General features: G+C 34.8%; 1 protein-coding gene across 1 annotated transcript; it reads left to right on the top strand.

Annotated features, from left to right (window-relative positions):
* The first annotated feature begins 162 nt into the window (after positions 1 to 162).
* LOC123564950 (Golgi apparatus membrane protein TVP23 homolog B-like) lies at positions 163 to 16,117 on the top strand. The gene is made up of 6 exons (XM_045358880.2): positions 163 to 350; positions 2,301 to 2,455; positions 4,777 to 4,856; positions 5,389 to 5,511; positions 8,832 to 8,960; positions 15,627 to 16,117. Exons 1-6 carry the CDS (start codon positions 283 to 285, stop codon positions 15,669 to 15,671), a joined length of 600 nt encoding a protein of 199 aa, XP_045214815.1. The 5' UTR covers positions 163 to 282; the 3' UTR covers positions 15,672 to 16,117.
* Positions 16,118 to 22,901: the final 6,784 nt, after the last annotated feature.

Here is a 22,901-nt window from a genome sequence, read left to right as displayed (position 1 = left end):
TGATGAAGGAATCTCTGGCCTAGAAATTTTTTTTTTCATAAAAGCGTAACATATTTCTAAATTAAATATGTCACTTCAAAGTAATGCATGTGTTGATTTTTTTAGACTAGATTTATTTTTAAACTGGAGCTAATTCTCGAGTAAGCAAATCGAACGCAACCAGTTAATTGGTTTCCGCTTCCGTTTCCAACATGGCAGCATCGTAATTTGCGAATAATTTTTCTATGTAAATCGATAAATTAAAGAACGTATTTAAGAAGTTGTTAACAGTAAACGTTGGAAATGAGTAACGAAGATGATGTTGTCCTTGATTTTGGAGAAGAGGAATATGACAGAGATCGGGTTTTGAAGTAAACACTTGTTCTTCCAATCATTGACGTTAAAACAGACACTGTAGCAGTAATCGGACATGTCAAAATTCGTATACGTATAAAAATGAACACAGAATTTATTTTCAGTTGTAGGCTCTTTCATTGTTGTATGACAATGAGAAAGAATATCACACTTAAAACAGTTCAAACTGGAGTGCCAAATGTATAAATTTGTTTTTAAATGGTACAAACCACAGGCCGCATCTAACGTATCCTTATGGTATGGTATTTATATAGTAAGAAAGTTAATGCCATACCATAAGGATACTGTAAGATGGGACCTGTGGTTCAAACTGGAGTGCTAAAATTATGTATAAATTTGTTTTTCACCTTTTAAAAAAGTAAAGGAAATGGCTACAGCTTTGCGAGATAACAGTAGTTGTGGTAGTACTAGTAGTTATTCCTGTCCCAGCATATTTTGAGAGGCCAGGGAGACCGACTCATCACACACACACCCTGGCCTATAGACAAATCCAAACAGTTTCCAATTACTACAAATACATCTCTGACAGTGTCAGTACTTTTGTATTTATCTTTATCTTGCACTGACTGCTCATCTGCTATTAATACTCAAAAGGGGAGTTAAGCAGTATACGAAGATAGATAGATAGAAAACATCACCACATAGATAACATTGATGTTTCATAATAAAATTGATTTAACACTAAGCTACTTTATCCCTTGAAATCGAGTTCACCATCAGAAACCTTCAGATGCTATAACTAGTTAAACTACTGAAAATCTTATCAAAAGCGGCAAGTATTTAATATATATTTAAAATGATCCAAAATTCTGGTTTGTCAAAATGATTGGGCGATTCAACTTCCAGTGCGCATGCGCAAACTGTTGTCTTGAGAGGGCACCAGCATGGTTCTAAATATATTCTCCTTCAACCCAGCAAGCAGGCATCCAACATAGAGTGGGTAAGAAACAATCCCAGGTGTGGTTTAACTGAAGTAACTAGCGATTTACTGTCGTTTTCCCATCAAACAGTTATCTGACAAAGTGTTAGTAAGCTATTAGCAATTCTGGCCTTATGAGTACAAACATTGAATTAAAGGGTTCAAATATGAATAAAACCACTGTTAACAACTTACATTTAATATTACCAGTAAAATTTTTTTAATGTTTTCAAGTTTTAATGAACAAAAAGAAAATAGGTGCCTGTTTATCTACTTCCGCAATATTAAAGGACGATTTACAGGTACCCCTTAATTGGCCTCTTACTAGATCATGTCCTTTTGCTAAATATTACTTTAGTTGTGTCACTGAAGTTTGTTTCAATGTGCAGAAATATGAAATATTTTCACATATGAGTAAAATATTGTCAAAAAACTGTGATTTAGTGTCTACTTTTATCTCCATAACCAGTATAGGCATCTGGTAGCCAGACCTCCAGAATCGAAGTCTAGAGGTCAGGTAATCAGTATATTTTTTTTTTGATAAACGGTAATTGCTGTGAAAAAAGCAATGATTAGTTGTGAAAAAAGCTGCAGTTATCATGTTTATTATGTACATTTTTTGCAAATATTTTCTCACTCGAGTTAGAGCCATATTGAATATGAAATTTTAACAACAATTTCCGATTAGTAGTTGTTATTTACTTAAAAAGTATTAAAAGAACCTGCATGATTTTATAGGTATGGACCTGTACTCCTAGACAACTCCTTTTTCCATATATCAAGGGTTATTTAAATCTTGAATTTAGTTGCAAATGAAATAGCAAATTAAAGATTTAAGCATTATTCACTGAAACTTGAATCTTAATGGTTCCAAATGTAAATACTGGTAACCAAGGAACAACATCCAGCTGAAGCACTTCTAGGGGATTACACATTTTGGGAATAGTGTTTGTACAGCTACACCTGTATGGTTTGAGTTAGATCATTCTTGCATTATATACCATGCATATTTCATTTTCATTTACAGACATCCAGTGGCGGTACTCTTCCACTTGCTTTTTCGCATTGGAGCACTGTTAGCCTACTTGTTGTGTGGATGGTTCAGTGACAGTTTCATCACCAACTTTGTTGTCATTGTGATCCTTCTGTCTATGGACTTTTGGACAGTGAAAAATATCTCAGGTACTGTAAGGAAGATTTTAATTGAGGAGTCTTCAAAAACTTCTGTGATAAAGCATGATCAGTTGGCTGGCTGCAAGTAAATGTACAAAGACTTGATCAGCAGAAGTAGCAATTAGAGAAACTGTTAGTGAACAGGATGGATCCTGACCAGACTGCGCGGAGTTGGTCTGGATCCATGCTGGTCGCAAATGCACTATGTTGGTTTTCTCATGGCACAGCTCATGTGTTTTATTAGCTCACCTGTCACATAGTGACAAGGTGAGCTTTTGTGATCACCCTTTGCCCGTCGTCAGTCCGTCCGTCCGTGCGTCAACAATTTCTTGTCTTCATGATAGTGGTTTCATTTATGATTTTATTTTAACCAAACTTGCACACAACTTGTATCACCATAAGATCTCGGTTCCTTTCTTGAACTCGCCAGATCCCCATTAGGGGTTCCAGAGTTATGGCCCCGGAAAGGGCCAAAATTAGCTATTTTGACCTTGTCTGCACAATAGCAGCTTTATTTATGATTTGATTTTTACCAAACTGGCACACAACTTGTATCACCATAAGATCTTGGTTCCTTTCTTGAACTGGCCAGATTCCATTATGGGTTCCAGAGTAACGGCCCCTGAAAGGGCCAAAATTAGCTATTTTTACCTAGTCTGCACAATAGCAGCTTCATTTATGATTTTATTTTACAAACTTGCACACAACTTGTATCACCATAAGATCTTGGTTCCTTTCTTGAACTGGCGAGATTCCTTTATGGGTTCCAGAGTGATGGCCCCTGAATTCAGAAAGGGCCAGAATTAGCTATTTTGACCTTGTCTGCACAATAGCAGCTTCATTTATGATTTGAATTTAATCAAACTTGCACAAAACTTGTATCACTATAAGATCTTGGTTCTTTTGTCGAACCGGCTAGATCCCATAATGGGTTCCAGAGTTATGGCCCCTGAAAGGGCCAAAATTGGCTATTTTGACCTTGTCTGCACAATAACATCTTCATTTATGATTTTATTTTAACCAAACTTGCACATGACTTGTATCACCACAAGATCTTGGTTCCTTTCTTGAACTGGCCAGATTCCATCATGGGTTCCAGAGTTATGGCCCCTTAAAGGTCCAAAATTGGCTATTTTGGTTTTTGCAGCCCTATAGAGACTTCATTTATGGTTTTATTTGATACAAACTTCCAAAATATCTTCAACAACAATAAATCTTGGATTCCATGACAAATCAGATCCAATTGTAGGTTCCAGAGTTATTTTATATCTGATTACCTCCCCTGATTGTAATCAAAATGGATTTATATCAGTTAGTACTTATAGGACTTATTTGAAATTTCATTATTGTCATTAGTTGGACTGAGCCAATCAGGGTAGGTAACTATGGACTGATTTTATGTCAAATTACCTCCCTTTATGTCAAATTAAAATGGGTATATATCCGTAACTAATGAAGATACTGATCTGAAATTTCATTTATGTCAACAGATTTATTTGGCAGATCCTTCTTTTGTTCACTTACAATATTTTTTGTTTAATTACTTCCCTTTTACCTTACTATAAATAGCTTATTTTTATAAACTTTTTTATTATTGGCCGTAGGGAAAAACCGAGACCACTTTTCTGTGGTACAATATGGATGGTACCTTCAATTTTTAGGTGTATTTTGACATATCTTTACCTTCTAAGAATTTTTTTTTTTTTGGTTAAATTTCTTCCCTTTGTTGTTACTGTCCTTTGGACTTAGATATTTTTTCTTAGGACCTTCTTGTCCTCAAGTGCAATGATAACAGGTGAGCGATATAGGGCCATTATGGCCCTCTTGTTTTTACATGTGCTTAAAATTGAAATGTTCTGAATGTTCATATTGAAATGCACTTTACTGTAAAATGGTTTAATTTCATACGTAGGAAATTTTGAAGGTTTGGTACAAAATGGTCATTTTATTGGGATGTAAATTTTGTGAATTTTGAACATTGCAAATGAAATAAATGGGGACTTTGCTGTTGCCTTGGAATTTAGTTTCGGATTTTTTTTAGATTGATTTAACCACTGTATCCATGAAAATTAGTGCCACAGGAATGATTTTATAGTAGTCTGAATCCTACCTATAGATTATGATACTTAAAACGGCTTGCACCCGAGCGGCCCGGGTTGGAATCCCGCCATAGGCAGTTGGGATTTTTCGTCATAAAATGCTATGCTATTTAATTTCTGTTACAGCTAAAAGTCGTAAGACAGTATGTAAATGTTATTCAGCTAAAAACTACTATGGATTCCTTGCAAATAAAGAAACAGATGTTAAGTAGGTTAATGCATGTTTTTCAGGTCGATTATTAGTTGGTCTCAGGTGGTGGAATTATGTTGATGAGGAGGGAAACAGTAAATGGATGTTTGAATCTCGTAAAGTAAGCTTTCTAGTTAAACACTGCATTTTTTTCCCTCAAAAATTGCTTTAAATACATATAAAGCTTTTGAGACAAAATAATTTTGCAGTCACAAATGCATGGAATTTTATGGAATATAAAATTAGTTTGTTGAAATATTGGTGCATATATAAACAGACATTACAGAGAAGAATAATAATATACAAGATTGTGGTAGATGATTACATCATAAAGGTCATTGGTTCAGTTAAAGCTTTCAGAATGATTTTGTTTATTAAGGAACATCAAAGAATAAATCTGGCTATGATGTGCAGTGCATAACTGTAAGTCCAAAGTGGGTAAAATTGCCAGAGAAAGACTGGAAGCATGATGAATTTTGGTTCTCAGTGCTCAGTATTTGATCAGTTTGAATCAGATATTAAGTGAATTTCTACAAGTACAGTTTTATAGCATATTCACATACTGGCATAGTGTAGTAGATTTTTTCTATGACAATTATTAAAGTTGGAAAGCAAAACTTTTATTTAAAACAATAATGTTATGTACATTTCAGAATAGAAAGGGTACAGTTACAGCAACAGAATCTAGGATATTCTGGTTGTCTCTTGTTTTGTGCCAAATCTTGTGGATTGTCTTCCTGTTTGGGTCCATATTTACATTAAAATTTAAATGGCTTGTAAGTATTTACTTAAAAATTTAACCTTTACCCTGCAAAATTTCTAAAATGGATTGGTCCATTATTAAATTCAGGTAGTACCACTTACTATTCAAAGGGATGTTCATTGAAAATTTACTGACTGAATAGTACAGACTATATGATCAGCCAGCACTGCAGTGCTGGCTGAGCTTGGTCTGCACTGGCCGCAAAGGCAGAATCACTTGCTAACAGCAGGCTAAAGGTTAAATGGTTCATAAGTACTTAATTTATTTAAACTTAGCATTTTATTTTTTTATGTTCCATGGTGTCGACACGACCACCAAGAAGGTATATAGTGTTTGAACTCTGTGTGTTTTCACACTTGTGTACTCGAGTCCTACAGTTTAAATACAGTGTGGTACACTTCGTCATCATGAAGTGGACATGCTCATAATTATTATCTGTATTTCCTTGTTCAGTTATTATTTTTAGAGTTATGCCTCTATTTTGGACTTCACAATATTACAGCTACTGTTAAACCTTATGTACTCAGTTCTTTTACAGTTTCTGCCCAGTTCAAGTGAAACTTAATATACATCATTCAACTACAGGAAGAGGACGTGTGCATGTTTTCTTGAGATGATTTTATTGTTATTTTTCAAGTTATGCCCCTTTATGGACTTCATAACTACAATTTTATCTTATGTACTACACTCCTTCTAACATTTCCATCCAATTCAACTAAACCTTGGTATACGTCAGCATAAAATTGACATGTGCATATTCTTTGTATTTTCTTATCTGATTATATTCTTGAGGGGCTAGTATAGCTGTACATTGTGTACTCAACTCTTACAGATTCCATCCAATTCAGATGGATATTATTGGTATACGTATCAACATTAATTGGATATGTATATATTATTGGGAATTTCATAGAACGAAAGAAATTATCATGCATTATCATCGTAAGAAAAACAACTAAATTAATGAATCTTTTTACACGGTTATTTTCTAAATTACTAGTTCAGCGGTATGTAAATGTTGTCATAAACACTCAAATGGTTAACCGTTTGCCATTTTCTTCAATTGCAAACTTCCATTACTTTTTAATAGTGGTCCAATTCAAAAAAAATCTTTGAACAATTTTGAATGGCTGGATAATGGCCAAAAATGTCTTTTCATATGAAACCAGTACCTAGTTAGGCAAACCATCCTCTTTTAGAGTGTCACTGCGGTACCCTGTAACAATTATTATTTGTCACCAGGTACAAATTAGCAGGGAACTTTTACCATATATACTGCCAAAACCTTCATCTCTTTATTATGCCCCCCTTCGAAGAAGAAGGGGTATATTGTTTTGCAGATGTTGGTCGGTCGGTCGGTATGTAGACCAATCCATTTCCGGATGATAACTCAAGAACGCTTGGGCCTAGGATCATGGAAGTTGATAGGTTGGTTGGTCATAACCGGCAGATGACCCCTATTGATTTTGAGATGAGTAGGTCAAAGGGCAAGGTCACAGTGACCCAGAATAGTTAATCAGTTTCAAGATGATAACTCAAGAACGCTTGGGCCTAGGATCATGAAAATTGATAGAATGGTTGGTCATGACCAGCAGATGACCCTATGGATTTTGAGGTCAGTAGGTCAAAGGTCAAGGTCACAGTGACCCAGAACATTTAAACGGTTGCCAGATGATAACTCAAGAACGCTTGGGCCTAGGATCATGAAAGTTGATAGGGAGGTTGGTCGTATGACCAGCAGAAGACCCCTATTGATTTTGAGGTCAAAGGTCAAGGTCACAGTGACCTGGAACAGTTTTAAATGTGTCTGGATGCTTGGGCCTAGGATCACCAAACTTAATAGGGAGGTTTATCATGACCAACGATGACCCTATTGATTTTGAGGTCAATAGTTCAAAGGTCAAGGTCACTTTGACCAAGAACAGTAGAACTTTTGTGCACAGGGACCAAATAATTTCTGTTCCTTGTGCAATTACTGAATGCATCAAGGGGGTGAATTTCATGTTCTTTGAGCTTTTGTTTACTAAAATAAATGACGTCCAGCATAATTTTTACCAAAACATTTCAGCAACCATGTAAGAATGAGAACAATCAAGGCCTTCATGTGGTCTGTCATTTAATTTACCACGGTTCATTGTTCAGATGCTTAGATATTAAATCACTCGGGCTAAATCTGCTTAATGCATGTTAATTAGGTGTTAAAGAGAACAGTATGTTGGTAGCATAAAGTAATCATGTTTTATTAGAATATGATAATTACCTGTTGTGTGATCGATTTTGTTAGAGGTATACCAGGTTTGTTTAATATATGCATAACCTTAAGCTGTATATTGATTACATTGGTTACAAATTTGAATTATTACTTCTTCGTACCAAAGATGGTAGGTATTGGATATTAACCCACTTGCAAAACGTTTTAAGGTAGTTTTTATTTGGTATGTTTTTGCTATTGAACATACATCAATATAATTATTAATCTTTGATGTGGATTTCATTTTGAATTATGTTCTGTTTTTACACTGTGCATCAAAATGCGGAAGCAAATGCTTATTTCTCAGAGTTCGCTTAAAACAAAAGTCAAAACTTAAAACCTTACATATATAATTGTCACTAGAAAGTTCCATCAATGTCATGTTTGCCATGCTTTATTTGCCTGTAACAAATGAAATATTTATACATGTTTACACTGTGCATTCACAGGGATAGTTCCTTGTAGCTGGAAATTAATTACATGCACCATTAGTTATACTGTTAAATGCAATTTTATAAATAGAAAATATAATGGCAGAGTGTGGAAATTCATATCTTTAAAATACTGGCAAAACTGCTTGAATTCTAACTTGGTTCTGTTTCATATGCTTAAAGAAGTCTGAAATCATATATTCATGAGAATGTAGTTTTAAAGGATTTCATTGGTGCAACAATCCATGAGATTAAATCCTAATGTACAGTTAAAATTCCCTGTTTAAATTACAGTTAAATTTATTTCCTCAATAATATCTGTTTTTGCTGCAACCACAAAATTGTATACCAGTAATACTTGAATTATTTCAGGGTGTAAGTTGCAAAATATTTAAATTTTTAATACTGTAAAAGATACAGTCGAACTTCGGTAATTTATATGCCACCTTTTGCTCAAACTCCTCATCAGGTCCCGACAAAATCCCTATATAATGTATATTATTTGATGGCGAAACTGCAGAAAACATGAATAAAATTTGCTGGTCCTGTTTAGTTCAAGTGAAAGAAGTTTGACTGTAAGAATTTCCACTGTAATGGTATGCCATTTAGTATTTTATAAAATTTATGAAGTATGATGAATTTTCTTTCTAGATGGTGGCTGTTATTGGAGTGATAATGAATGGATCGAATCTTCTTGGTTACATACGTTGTAAATGGGGAACAAAACAGAACATGTCGTCACTTGCCAAGAATTTCCTTACTGCTCAAGTTCTTAAATCTGTAAGTATAGTTAAAAATAAAACAGGGAGAGGCTGATACTTATGTACCAGGGGTGGCTAACTCGAAACTTACGATATCGCTGAATTTACGAGGTTATTTACGACAGTTTTAAGGTAACACTAAGGTAACACTATTTCGTATGTTGAGCCTGACTTACGATACCGTAAATGTAAAAAAAGTGCATAAAAATGAAACGGGAATTTTTCACATTTGTAATTGTCCTACCTTTAAGGAAAAATTATATAACAACTTGTAATTATTTGCTTCATTTTTATGTTGATTTAGTTTAACTAAAGCAATTAGAAAATACTTATTAAATCCCACAGGTGTCCGTACCGAAGCAAGGGTATATGGAGATTTTTGGAACTTCGTGAAATGGTTCAAAAGGTCCTTTTTGCTGTTGTCTAAAAATGTCAGTATATATATTCATCGGATGTCAGATATTCCCGTATTTAAAAGCTGCAACCTAGACATTTCAGAAATATTTTAAAAATGTATTTCGTGTAAACACGAAAATAATTGTTGATTCTACGGAAGAGTGAAAGGGCCATCAGACGCTAATTTAATACATTTTATTACGTTACGGCCGCGGAAAGGATATAATTATAGTTGATATAATTATTTATCGCCTTTTTCAGACATATCAAAAACACCCGGCCCAGTGGGCCTATAAGCCAACAGTGATGAAATTCGTATGAAATTAATAGCTTACAATAGGCACCCTAATGTGTTTTCTAGTACAAGAGATCACAGAGTGATCTTGGTGCCCACCAATGTGCCATTTTTGAGTGTTCCAAATTTCAAGACTTATTGACTAGCTCATGGTCAAATTTAATTTCTGCACACATCGTTGTGCATGTGGTCCAAATTCGAAAGCTGTAGCTTGAGAAATGTGAAAGTAGGTCACTAGATCAATTTCAAGGACAAAGTTCTTTGTACACAAAACTATGCATGTGCATCAAGTTTGAAGGCTGTAGTTTGAGAAATTTGAAAGTAGGTCACTAGGTCAATCTTAAGAGCACAGTTTATTTTGGTACAAAAAACTATGCAAGTGGTCCAAATTTGAAGGCTGTAGCTTGAGAAATGTGAAAGTAGGTCACTAGGTCAATGTCAAAGTTTGTTTCGGTACACAATCCTATGCATGTGGTCTAAATTTGAAGCCTGTAGCTACAGAAATGTGAAAGTAGGTCACTAGGTCAATCTTAAGATCAAAGTTCATTTCCGTACACAAAACTAAGCAAGTGGTCCAAATTTGAAGGCTGTAGCTCGAGAAATGTGAAAGTAGGTCATTAGGTCAAAATGAAGGTCAAAGTTCATTTCGTAACAAGAAACTATGCATGTGGTCCAAATTTGAAGCCTGTACCTTCAAAAATGTGAAAGTAGGTCACTAGGTCAATGTCAAGGTCGAAGTTTTTTTCAGTGCACAAAACTATGCATGTGGTCCAAATTTGAAGGTTGTAGCTACAGAAATGTGAAAGTAGGTCACTAGGTCAAAATCAAGGTCAACTCATGTCAAGGTTCATCTTGCCACTCAAAACCATACATGTGGTCCAAATTTGAATGTTGTAGGTTATTGACAAGAAGTTTTTAAAAATTTTTTCCTATATAAGTCTATATGAACCATGTGACACCCAGGGCGGGGCCATATTTGACCCTAGGGGGAAAATTTGAACAATCTTAGTAGAAGACCACTAGATGCTGTCACATACAAAATATCAAAGCCCTAGGCCCTGCGGTTTTGGACAAGAGGTTTTTCAAAGTTTTTCCCTATATAAGTGTATATAAACCATGTGACCCCCAGGGCGGGGCCATATTAGACCCCAGGGAAATAATTTGAATCATCTTGGTAGAGGACCACTAGATGATGCTTCATACCAAATATCAAAACCCTAGGCTCTGTGGTTTTGGACAAAAAGATTTTCAAAGTTTTTCCCTATATAAATCTATGTAAATTATAGAAATAAACAAAGGGCCATAACTTACTAAAAATTGTTAAACCAGTCTGATTTTCAGGGGGACACAACTAGGGTACCAATTCATCATTCTGACAAAGTTTGGTCAAAATCCCCCTGGTAGTTTCTGAGGAGATGCGATAACGAGAAATTGTTAACGGACGGACGGACGGACGGAAGGACGACGGACCACGGACGCAGAGTGATTTGAATAGCCCACCATCTGATGATGGTGGGCTAAAAAGAAGTCAAGTGCCACATTTATGATCAGGAAAAGTTAATAGGTTCTTATGTAATTGTACTAAAACAATTTGTAACTGACCAATGATACATTGAATATATACAATAGCGACAAAATTATACACAATATGTATATATATATGTTAGGTAAATTTGAATGGTATAGGCAAAGCGCCGACAGTGGTTAGTTAGGGAGGTTGTGTCCTACCCTCCTCCATAGGATGGTTTGTGGTGGGGGGCTCCCCCAAGGAAAAATAGGATATATGATATGAAAAACACACCTTGGTGCGCTGTTTTTATTTAAAAGAAAAAATTACTATTTCCACTCCATGGTCTACCCCTGGTATTGATATTAATTTATGGTTTATTTGTAATGGGTCTCTCAAGGCTTGCGATAGAGGTCTCGGGTGCAACACAGGACTTACTTTTTGGGAGGTGAATGTATAATATTCATCTTGATGGAGCTCCTGGTTTATCTCATACGAGTAAAACTAAATGTAAAAATGTTCAAACAATTTTCCCTACAATCAAAGTTTCGTCTAATGTTGCTGTCATGCTAAAAAGGACATTAGTTTTCTATGAAAACAGTTCTTCTTTCATACAATGACAAGGATTTTGCTAAAAAGACTGGATATCAGTATAACTCACCACGCATATAAGAGCAGAATGCCATTTGATAAATTGTTTGCGACGTAAAATTAAAATAAAACTTCATTAGGTTAAAAAAAATCAAATACATATTAATTAATGATTACAGCATAAATGAAGTTTCATTAATTGACCATGATACCACATGTCCATGCGGCATTACCTATCGTCTGCATATGACGCTTCAACAGCAACTTCGCGCTTAATATTCTTCAAAACAAGTGAAAATAAACCGCACCATTGCCATCAATGATATTTTGATAAAAATGAATTACATATAAACTATAATGATATATCATTAAGATTCAGATGATTTTGTTTTTGGCACCAACAAATTGATCGGTTTATTTTGAATCTTAACCATACTTTGAAATCAAATTAGGTTTGGAAAAAATGATTTTTTTTTGAAGATAAAATTGCCAGAAAACGTTGGTATTGTAGATACTTTTTGCATTTAGTAGTGTTTAGATTATGATGCAAATGTATCTGATAACATATACTGGTACTGATGATAAACCCGAACAGAAAATGAGGTTTTATACCTGTAACTTTTTTATTTCTGCAATTTGTAATCAATGGTTGGTATCAAAATAAAGCTTAACATTTGCTGAAAACTTTACATAATTCAAATTTATATTTAGTTAGCAAACTCACAGGAAGTGAGGCCCTGAAAGGGGTTAGTAAAATGGGGACTGTAAGCAGGTTGACTGATTATAAATTCGAACACTTTGTCATTTACAAAATTTTCTTTGTAGTATTATATTGAAACTTTCCCCAAAAAGCTGCAACAGTCATTCCTGATCAAGTAATGAAAAGTGACCCAATGTCAGGCCTTCATGTGGCAACAGTGAGCATGCGCAAAAATCACCCTCTTCCCCAGTAATTTTGGATAAATATTTTTTATACAGATAAATGTAAGTCATTTATTTATACAGAATATTTACCAATTTTGTTTTTATTTACACCAGTTGGTGTTGTAAATGGAAACTATTAGATGGTGTATTCAATTTTATAAATAACAGATTGCAATAAAAATTTTCCAAGGTGGTCGACTTTATCATCTGTCCGGGTTTATCATCAATACCAGTACTGTCATTTTGATACAGTAAACTTTTTAGACCGCTAAACTTGATTCAGTATTATATCTGGTAAATCTTTTGAAGATTAGTAAAATTTCTTTACTAACGTGTCTGAATCATGAAAGGATATCAAAGTAATTGTTAACCTATCATCCACTTTTTGTGATAGTGGTAAAACTTCTGTTGATATAAATCTACATTTGAGCATGGTAAGCATTTAAAGTGCGCGTCTACAATAGAAATTATTATATAAATGACAGTTGTGAAATATTTACTAAACTGTAGGACTAGGAGTACCAAAATCTGCATTAGGCAAGTACATTTATTTTGACCGTATCCCAGAGTGTCAGATATGCATATGCAACAGAAATGTTTTATCAATCACTGAACTAGCTAATTACATTAAAATGTGGAACATCTTAATTGAACAACTGAAACGTCGAGATCTGATATTTCTTCAAACATGTCCTCGTAAGTAGGAGTCCGAAATAGATGCGTTAATAACACAGCAAAATATATTATATAAGACAGAAGAAAGTATCAGTATTATATAACTAACATACGAAATATCAATTTATATAATATTGACTGAAAATTTCCTTTACACGTTGGGAATTGAAAAAAATGTTTTGATGAACATCGGAAGGTTTATACCATCAATTCAAAAAGTGACTTGCATGTTTGAGGTCATTTGAAGGTCTTTGCAAATATTCATTAATACTCTTACGGTTTTTTACTAAATAAAATGCCATTGCTCAATACTTGTATTAAGGCAACTTTATATGGTTTGAAATGATAGTTGCCTTTCAAGCAGACGAAAAAAAACCCCAGATTTTTTAGGAAATTACCTCTATATCGATTTAAAAAAACAACAGGAATGGGAAAAGCTAGATTATAAATGAAAAATTAATCAGAAAGTTAAACAAAACTTAATTTCTTCAATTTTCTATCTATTTACGATATAGATAAGGGACCAGTTTTTTTACCTTAAGATACGGCATTACTTAAGGTATCTCGTATTTTACGAGAAGATTGAGTTAATCAAAAACATCCCTACGAGCAAGAAAAGATGACGTTACGACCACCTTAGGACTTAAGGGACCTTTGAGTTAGTCACCCCAGTATTCCATATAGTAAAGATTTTCTTGTTAATTAAATCCCAGATATTTTGATAAAGCCTGAAATGTACAAAGTTGTGAATCACTTGTAACATCTTAGATCAGAAGTAAAAACTGAAAAAAAAAAAAACTTTCTACAGACACTTTTCCTACTTATGGTAAATTTTGTACACAAAATCTAAACTTGTTTGTAATATCTTACACTGGTTCATGGTTGTTCTTAGCTTGTTAATCCAATCTGTCAGTATTTAACTTTATGTTATTTTTGGAAAATTGACATCAGTAAGCACCAGTTACTGCAAATTAAGGGGAGATTAGTACCAGTATGTTTTTATGAATGAAGCAAATTGTAAACAACTCCCCAGGCAATGTTCAGGTTCCAATGCATCTGGAAAGTTTGGTTTTAAAATGTGCATGAATTTTAATGTGTACTGAAAATAATATACACTATTAGTGAAGTTATGAAAAAAATAGGTTTTTGATACATGTTGAATGAGAGGTAGTTATCAATTCATGGCAAATAATAAATTCAGTCTTCTTGTGGTTTATCATTTGACTTACTCTGGTTCAGAGTTTAGATGCACAGGAATTTAACCACAAGAGTGTTGGCAATATAACTGTTTAAAGGTGATTAATTAGACTTTGGTTAAGTAATTGAGTTGTTCAGAACTTTAACATATGATAATTTGAACTTATTTATGAATGCTAGTTGAGTGTTATTTTAGCATAAGTATTAATTTTATTTTAGACATATATAGCTTTGGGAATTATATAAAAATAAACTATTTTATCATATTTGTCAACAATTTGCATTGACAGTGGAACATACAAGTTTATAAAAATATTATTACCTCCCTTTGTCTATCTTGGTTGCACAACCAAAACAGACTGAAACTAAATGAAAGCAAAAGCTATATACAGTTTTAAAACTTGTGTTTAGGTTCAGGTTAAATATCCCACTATCAAATGCAAGTGTAAAACTAGAAATTATACTGAAATTCGAAAGAAATTCTCAACTTTAATAGATACTTTCATGCTTAAGGGGAGTACTTACAAACCTATAAAAGCAATAAGAATATACACATCTTGTAGGGACCTATTTCAATGTAATTGATATTTTTTATCCTTAATGTTACATACGTCTCAAATAGAATATATGAAAAGTGAGTAATGCCATAAGATATTGCTTAAATGTTATTGACCCCTTTAAATATATGCATGTGAAAGAAGAATCATGGTATATCAGGCAGTAAAACACCACAAGTTCCTAATCATTTTGATTATAACGTGCTCAAAGAAGTATGTAAATATTAATTTTTTTATAAACTACTTTCGTATAAGTAGTAATTAACTGCATGTAGTAAGTCAGTCTGACATCCTGTTTGACTCCTAAATGGACTCTCATCAGTCTGTTTGTCAAAACCCATTGTTTATTGTAGAATGTACTGAAATCTATATATAATTGATGAGGAAGGGGAGCTAAACTTTGGTTTACTGAATAGTGAATACTTTTATATAACTGACAGTACTAGACTGCATATGTATGAAAAACAATCAAGGGTATTCATAGAATGTAATCCTTTGTGTTAATGTTGCTTTTTGTGACTGATTCCTGTCTTGTTGTTTCAGATGTTTTCAAGCAAGCCGTCTACTGGCCAAGAGCAACAAACCTGATAGATTTGGACATGATTCAATAGCCGTGATGAGTTTCTTGTGATAACATTGTATATATTGTGGGATGCACAGTACTTGGGTGAACCGATTTGGGAGATTATTTATTTACGTTCTGTGACTACTTTTAAATTATTCATTCTGTTTATTTAAATGTCTCGTGTACAACATAAATGACATGTGAAACATGTAGTTCCTGACAAAGGAGATTGAACTTAATAACTCATATTTATTGTGTTCAAGATCAGTAGGTTATGGCTTTCCAGGTGATACAATTCATTCTGTTTTGTTTTGAACTTCGATCACTCCAACAATCCAAATGCAAAAGGTACGAAATCTATATTGATACATGTATGTTAAAATGCTTGCCAACTTGCAATGTTGAACTTGCTTGCTGGTTTGCAGAAAATTGTTATGTGGCTAAGGGACTTGCAGAATGTTGTTATGTGGCTTAGCGACTTGCAGCATGTTGTTATGTGGCTTAGTGACTTGCAGAATGTTGTTATGTGGCTTAGGGACTTGCAGAATGTTGTTATGTGGCTTAGGGACTTGCAGAATGTTGTTATGTGAGAAAATTATCCAATTGGTTTGATGGTTTGCTGAACATTGTTATGTGATAAAGCTATCCAACTTGCTTGCAGTAATGAATGTCAGTTATTCTACCAAGGTACTTGTCATTGACAGAAATAATGCAAGAAGTGGCACATGGTGTCTTCCTCTACTAATAAAGTGAGAAATGAAAAGTCCCCATATGACCTTAATTTATGAGCCGTGCCATGGGAAAACCAACATAGTGGCTTTGCGACCAGCATGGATCCAGACCAGCCTGCGCATCCGCGCAGTCTGGTCAGGATCCAAGCTGTTCGCTTTCAAAGTCTATTGCAATTAGAGAAACTGTTAGTGAACAGCATGGATACTGACCAGACTGCGCGGATGCGCAGGCTGGTCTGGATCCATGCTGGTCTCAAAGCCATTATGTTGGTTTTCTCATGGCACGGCTCATATGTCTATATGGCTGACTTTTAACCAAATAGAAATGTCTTACATTCCGTCAGGTGTTGAGAGTTTGGCAGTGTGATATGCTGCCACATGTATTATGGAACTGTGCCTACTGGTTGCTATATTACAGCAATCTTTGATAGTGTCGTACTTGGCCACTGTTCCGAAATTTGATTTCAGTGGTCCTGGACAAGACATACACCATCCTAAAGAGCTATAACCTGATTATGTGTATCTTACTTAATGCGTTTTATTTTTAAATTAATCCAGTATATAGGAATCTTTTTTTCTAGAAAATGTGTTATTGTACCCCCACAAACGAAGTTTGGTGGGTATGGGGATGAATATTTAGGAGTGAGCTTGTCGGTCGGTCTGTTGGTCGGTCCGTTGGTTTTCATGGTTTCCAGACAATAACTCATGAAAGGCTTGACAGATTTAAATAACTTTAGGTACACAGGTGTAACATCATAAAATACAGGTCAAGTTCAACTTTGGTTACCATATTTCTGTGACGAGGCCGTATTGTGGGGGTATTATTCGTCACTCCTGTGACAGTTCTAGTTTATTTTATTGAATATTATTGAAGTGTTACTGTAATATTTCTTGTTTGCTTTAATGGTGAGTGTTATTTTATTGTTTTTATTAGCTCACCTGTCACAAAGTGACAAGGTGAGCTTTTGTGATCGTGCGGTGTCCGTCGTCCGTCCGTCCGTGTGTGCGTCCATAAACTTTTGCTTGTGACCACTCTAGAGGTCACATTTTTCATGGGATCTTCATGAAAGTTGGTCAGAATGTTCATCTTGATGATATCTAGGTCAAGTTCGAAACTGGGTCACGTGCGGTCAAAAACTAGGTCAGTAGGTCTAAAAATAGAAAAACCTTGTGACCACTCTAGAGGTCACATTTTTCATGGGATCTTTATGAAAGTTGGTCAGAATGTTCATCTTGATGATATCTAGGTCAAGTTCGAAACTGGGTCACGTGCCTTCAAAAACTAGGTCAGTAGGTCTAAAAATAGAAAAACCTTGTGACCTCTCTAGAGGCCATATATTTCAAAAGATCTTCATGAAAATTGGTCAGAACGTTCACCTTGATATTATCTAGGTCAAATTCGAAACTCGGTCACGTGCCATCAAAAACTAGGTCAGTAGGTCAAATAATAGAAAAACCTTGTGACCTCTCTAAAGGCCATATTTTTCATGGGATCTGTATGAAAGTTGGTCTGAATGTTCATCTTGATGATATCTAGGCCAAGTTCGAAACTGGGTCACGTGCTATGAAAAACTAGGTCAGTAGGTCTAAAAATAGAAAAACCTTGTGACCTCTCTAGAGGCCATATATCTCATGACATCTTCATGAAAATTGGTCAGGACGTTCACCTTGATGATATCTAGGTCAAGTTCGAAAGTGGGTCACGTGCCATCAAAAACTAGGTCAGTAGGTCAAATAATAGAAAAACCTTGTGACCACTCTAGAGGCCATATGTTTCATGGGATCTGTATGAAAGTTCATCTGAATGTTCATCTTGATGATATCTAGGTCAAGTTCGAAAGTGGGTCACGTGCCATCAAAAACTAGGTCAGTAGGTCAAATAATAGAAAAACCTTGTGACCTCTCTACAGGCCATATTTTTCATTGGATCTGTATGAAAATTAATCTGAATGTTAATCCTGATGATATCTAGGTCAAGTTCGAAAGTGGGTCACGTGCCATCAAAAATTAGGTCAGTAGGTCAAATAATAGAAAAACCTTGTGACCTCTCTACAGGCCATATTTTTCATTGGATCTGTATGAAAATTGGTCTGAATGTTAATCTTGATGATATCTAGGTCAATTTCAAAACAGGGTCATGTGCGGTCAAAAACTAGGTCAGTAGGTCTATAAATAGAAAAACCTTGTGACCTCTCTAGAGGCCATACTTGTGAATGGATCTCCATAAAAATTGGTCAGAATGTTCACCTTGATGATATCTAGGTCAAGTTTGAAACTGGGTCACGTGCCGTAAAAAACTAGGTCAGTAGGTCAAATAATAAAAAACCTTGTGACCTCTCTAGAGTATACTTTTCATGGGATCTGTATGAAAGTTGGTCTGAATGTTCATCTTGATGATATCTAGGTCAAGTTTGAAACTGAGTCAACTGTGGTCAAAAACTAGGTCAGTAGGTCTAAAATTATCAAAATCTTTTGACCTCTCTAGAGGCCATATTTTTCAATGGATCTTCATGAAAATTGATCTGAATGTTCACCTTGATGATATCTAGGTCAGTTTCGAAACTGGGTCATGTGCAGTCAAAAACTAGGCCAGTAGGTATAAAAATAGAAAAACCTTGTGACCTCTCTAGAGGCCATATTTAATGAGATCTTCATGAAAATTAGTGAGAATGTTCACCTTGATGATATCTAGGTAAAGTTCGAAACAGGGTCACGTACCTTCGAAAACTAGGTCAATAGGTCAAATAATAGAAAAACCTAGAGACCATATTTTTCAATGGATCTTCATGAAAATTGGTCAGAATTTTTATCTTGATAATATCTAGGTCAAGTTCAGAACTGGGTCACATGAGCTCAAAAACTAGGTCACTATGTCAAATAATAGAAAAAACGTCATACTCAAAACTGGGTCATGTGGGAAGAGGTGAGCGATTCAGGACCATTATGGTCCTCTTGTTTAACATGCATTTAATTAAAAATAATACATTACTTACTATGTAATATGTATATATGGAAATATTTCATTCATATCCATATTTGAATACCATTAAACAATTGTATTAATCATATTATTCCATAATATGTAAGCAATCACTCAATGCAGTATTGGGAAGTATTCATTAGACTGTATACATTCTTCCTTTCATGATATAAATAAGAACTTTTCACCATCCTGTTTTCATTTTCCAGTCCCAGTGATATGTTGTCCATTGTATACAGTCAGACCTGTGTTAAGCAGCCAGCCAAGGGAGCAGCATAATCTGGCTGCTAAAGACAGGTGGCTGCTTAATTGAGGTTGAAATAAGATCAGAAAGTCAATTTTGGAAGTAAGCTGACTGGCTGTTTAAGGCAAGTGGTTGCATAATAGAGGTGACCACTCAGGCAGGTTCATCTGTATGCAGTATCGGTACTTTACATATACTTAACACAAGTGAAAGGACAAGATTTATGTAGCAGGAATATAATGGATTTTGAATTTTTAGCTCTTCTATTTGAAGAAAAGTCTGAGCTATTCTACTCACCCTGGCGTCTGCGTTGGCATCAACCTCACACCTTGGTTCAAGTTTTGCATGCAAGTACATATAGCATTTAAAGGGCATATAGCTTTGAAACAACTTTTTTCTTTTCCTAGGTAAATTACCAACCTCACTGGGTCAAGTCCCATAACTCTGACATGTATTTTGGCCAAGTTATGCCCCATTTTGGACTTTTTATGTGCAAGTTACTATCTCCAAAACTAATGCAGACACTGGATTGAAACTCGGTAGATATTTTAATGTTTAGGGTAATATTCCTGCTTCTGGGACAACAATTTGAATAGTCGAGCATTGGCTGTCTCACGGACAGAACTTGTGGTAAATCCTCACTCCTTACCATTGTGATGATCAGAAACTGAGTGTTATTTATAGTGGAGGGCAAGAGAGATATTAAACACAGCAGCTCTGAAATACCTAAAGTATACTTAAAACTTGCATTTTCAACTGTATTAAAAAAAGTATTTTTTTATTTCAACTGTGGAATCTCTGACCATGAGTAAAAGTTAACTGTTGAATAATTATTGTAAAGATAAAATGAGCCACACCATGAGAAAACCAACATAGTGGGTTTGCGACCAGCATGGATCCAGACCAGCCTGCGCATCCGCGCAGTCTGGTCAGGATCCTTGCTGTTCGCTATCAATGCCTATTGCAATTAGAGAAACCGTTAGCAAAGGATCCATGCTGGTTGCAAAGCCACTATGTTCGTTTTCCCATGGCACGGTTCAGATGGTTTTTAAAATCACATTCTATTTAATGCAACATTTTGTGACTACTTCGTAACAGAACTTGTATTTGTAAAAGAGGAAATAAAAAGGAATGCTTCAAGATATGTCTGTATCAGCTTATATGGCATTTTCATTCATAATAGGTATTGTACTATACAGTACTTAAAGGGGCGCATATTGAGACTTACGCACTGTACATATTTATTTAGCTCACCTCATCCAAATGTTCAGGATGAACTAACTGTAAGTGTTGGTGGATGGTCTGGCATCCATCATCCACAATTTACAACAATAGCTTCTCTGAAACTACTATGCAGAACTACACCAAAACATCGTCTGAAACATCCTGACAAGGTTCTCATTTTTTGAGTCGGCTAAACGCTGTGAAGCGTTTGACGAGTCCTTGCTATCGCACGATTTCTCATTCTTAAATGGCCTCACAACACAGCAAAGTGATGTAGTTCCATTGGATTGTCTCTAATTTCAAAGAGTTCATTGATCGAATGAAGTTATTTATGTCAATCCTATTTGCTATGACCAATATACGATGTAATCTGTCATATTTATGACTTTTAATTGTGCAATACTTGAATAAAGCCACGTATTTTCTTCCGCGGTAACATAAGGATTCTGCGGGATTTGGTAATACATTTGCGCATATGATTATGGTGACGAATTTTATGCCCTTTTGTCACAAAATAGCAAATATGATGTTCACAAATTCAAATAAAAACTGCATATTAACTTATTAGCCAAATTATCCGTTTGTTGCCCTGTCCGTTTCAAAAAATAATCTTTAAAATCATTGCGCAAATAACAAATTTATTGTGCTGTGCATTTTATGAATTGCGCAGGCTTACAAAGCTTGCGTAACATCCAGCGAAAGACAAAATATAGTTCCAGAACATACTGCTAGTATTTTATTGAGTGGGTACCTCTGAAAGCATTGGAATGTCTCTTATCAAAGAGTTTACCACATCGATAAAATTAAATTATGACAGCTTCATTTTAAATGACCCGAGTAAAATATGTGCAGTACGTTAATTCTTCCGCGAGACTTCGCGAATGAATCCTAACTACATTCTGGACACTTCTCGGCGAACAAGCGTGACCTGTTTATAACAACGCTTCTATGACTTTGCGTGGGTTGAATTTTGCAGTCAGTAAACGGATAAATTATCGGAAGAAGAAGCTCTTACTGGTTTGTTTAGTTACTACTGATATTAAAAATGATATTAATTCTTATTTTTCGAGAAATAAATAAATCGGCGAAACATTAAATTGTATTTTCTTGTAGTTTTTGAAATTGAAAATAGATCGTCTATGTTTGGCTGCTTTGACGAAACGAAACAACTTTTTTATGAAAAGATTTAAATAAGAGGTAATTTAACCGTAAACTTCAATGTCAGATACAGCCAACTGCTGCTTAATGTCTTTGTATCATCACAATTTGTAAAATATATTGTTGAAACTGGAGAAAAGTGTAATCGTATCCGGATATAATATTTTGGGTAAATATCGAGCTGTGTTATGAAATTTTAACATTCAAGTAACATACATGATAGATATTATTGTAACAGAAATGATTCTAAAATTTATTTTTATTACACCTACATATAATCTATGTCAGACTCATATTCTAGTCCTGAGGCATGATCTGAAAGTAAAAAGATGAAGTGACAGTCATACTTTGGATATTGTAATACTAGGAAGAGTCTAGGTAATATTTAGAAATTGAAACAGAAGATTTTCAGTTAAAATCGCACCAAAGGCTGTATCAAGGGTCTACATATTCAAAAATTTCTTGTGGTAATACTGTGGCGAGATGCCTCTATCAGGATGTTTGATATAATTTAGTCACCGCATACCTTATGATTCGTACCTAGAATAGTTAGACCCAATCATATTCGAACCGCCGATGATCCGTCATAATTCAATATTTTAGATGATAGACTAAATGAAATAAGCACTAATCTTTCATGAATTCCTAGAAAAGAAAGTTCTATCTACTGACACGTTAATTACGATAGTTTTAGGCTCTGATTACGGAAAATACACAAATTAAGGACAAATTACGCACTTCCATTATCAATGTACTAAGGAGCTTGATTTTGTCATAATCATTGAGCGCTCATTAATTACAATTGGATAAAAGCTTATAAATACCGGGACAGCGCCACGAAGAGATCAGAACCTGCCTGGCTACCGAGGAGTCAACAACGTCAAAGTAAATATATCATAAGAATCTGCCAAGCTAC

This window comes from Mercenaria mercenaria, chromosome 2 (genome assembly GCF_021730395.1).
Source record: "Mercenaria mercenaria strain notata chromosome 2, MADL_Memer_1, whole genome shotgun sequence".
NCBI lineage: Eukaryota > Metazoa > Mollusca > Bivalvia > Venerida > Veneridae > Mercenaria > Mercenaria mercenaria.
Note: the sequence above shows the minus strand (reverse complement) of the source record. Positions and strands in the feature narration are given on the sequence as shown.